Genomic DNA, 1,770 nt, shown 5'->3' with positions numbered 1-1,770 from the left:
ACACACACACACACACACACACACACACACACACACACACACACACACACAAAGAGAGCAAAGGAAGATAGAAGAATGGGGTTAAAAAGGTCTTAATAAGGGAGATAAAGCAGCTCGCATGCTTTTGGCATGGTGAAATACCAAGCGTGGAAAAAAAGTCGGAAGTGGCTCTCACAAATCATGAAAACTCTGTTACGCTAACCAAGTGACATTAGTTCCATGAGAACCTCCACGGGTAAAAAAAACGGCAACAAAAAGTGGAGGACTCACCACAATACACGTCATAGATGGTCGCTGTGTAATCCTCGACAAACTGACGCCTGGCAAAAGATGTGGCTAGGCACGTCTTTCCCACCATCCCGTCTCCGATGACCGTACAGCGGACGCTCTTGTCAGGCCCGGCCAGAAGGCTTCTGGGACTCCGGAGTTTGGACAGATTCTCCATGCTGGTGAATTGTGTTGTTTACTTCGTCTTACAAGTCAACTAAAAAAAACCACACGATGGCGTCACTTTTCGTAGCAAAGAAATTCACCGATACGTTTTAAAAGTTGAAGATCAAGAGTATGCTAAACACAATTAATGGTAACAGTAAATAACTCCTTGTATAGATGCGAGAAGAGATAACCAATTCAAAAATTCCACTGTAGCTTCTAGATCCTCGTCTGAGTATTTCACATCAAATGAAGACAAACTGCACGCTTGGGTATAATATAATGGAGCATCTATAATCTTCACTCGAATACACCCCCTTTTTCGGGAACCTCAAACTAAAAACATGCGTTTCCAGGAAGCTATGTGGTCCTAAGATAATAAGCACGTCTACTCCAAATAAACAATCCACTTCACAGTTGATAAGAATCCAGGTCACGTCAAAGTCCTGCTGTTTGAACCCTTCTGTGGACGATGTTCCTAATTCAAAAGATAGAACAGCAGGCAAGCTATGATATTTTTATAGTTGTAACTTTGTTGGGGTATAAAAAGGAATATTCCTTCTCCTTCTCCGGCATGTGTCTCTGGCAAGGTCTGCTTGACCTTTAGAGTTCACGTACTTCCAAACAAGAAAAAACGAAATGACCCCGAAAAAGAAGAACGAGGATAGGCTTGCTCTTCTTCACTCTCGCAAAGTGGTCCCTCGCCAACCTGCAACACGGCACACAACACGATTTTTCACCTGCTGTAAACTGAAGGCGGTAAAATAAATTTATGCAGCTAACTCGGTCCGTAGGCTATCCTGAACGGGCAATGAAATTATTTATGACTTCAGTCGCGTACTTCCTTGTGACAAAAGGTGCTCTATTTATAGCAAGCCAATCGGAATGCGCTGTTGAGAAGGGGGGTTCCCTTATTAAGTGGTGTCACATGGCTCCTTTACGCTTGATAAAGCCTTTGTTTTTGTACTTATTGGAGACTTATCATACCCTACGCAGCAGATAAGCTGAGATGACTCGCTTAGGTGTGGCTCGGTTAAGCTTGCATCCGATGTGATTTATCTCTCTCACATGACGTGACTCGTAACTGATTGAACATCATGAAGTGACAGACTGATTTTGCTTTTGTCTGCCAATTTGTACTCCTACAGACTGTTACTGTTACCCTTTCCTTCCTCTTAGCCTTTAGTTCGCTATAAATATCTTTTAATCATCATCATTGTTATGATTATCAAAATTATTTGGTATTTGGAGAATGAGAAGAAGAAGAAGTAGTAGTAGTAGTAGAAGTAGTAGTAGTAGTAGTAGTAGTAGTAGTAGTAGTAGTAGTAGTAGTAGTAG

General features: G+C 41.9%; 1 protein-coding gene across 1 annotated transcript in view; it reads right to left on the bottom strand.

Annotated features, from left to right (window-relative positions):
• Positions 1-1,215, bottom strand: part of LOC101849707 (cell division control protein 42 homolog) — a 6,669-nt gene extending 5,454 nt beyond the window's left edge. Inside the window, exon 1 of the mRNA XM_005103013.3 lies at positions 271-1,215. Within this exon, the coding sequence (XP_005103070.1) occupies positions 271-445 (175 nt within the window). The 5' untranslated portion in view covers positions 446-1,215. The remainder of the gene's footprint in view (positions 1-270) is intronic.
• Positions 1,216-1,770: the final 555 nt, after the last annotated feature.

The sequence above is a fragment of the Aplysia californica genome, unplaced genomic scaffold, assembly GCF_000002075.1.
Source record: "Aplysia californica isolate F4 #8 unplaced genomic scaffold, AplCal3.0 scaffold00354, whole genome shotgun sequence".
NCBI classification, from domain to species: Eukaryota; Metazoa; Mollusca; class Gastropoda; order Aplysiida; family Aplysiidae; genus Aplysia; species Aplysia californica.
The sequence above is the reverse complement of the archived record's forward strand: the minus strand, read 5'-3'. Positions and strand labels throughout refer to the sequence as shown.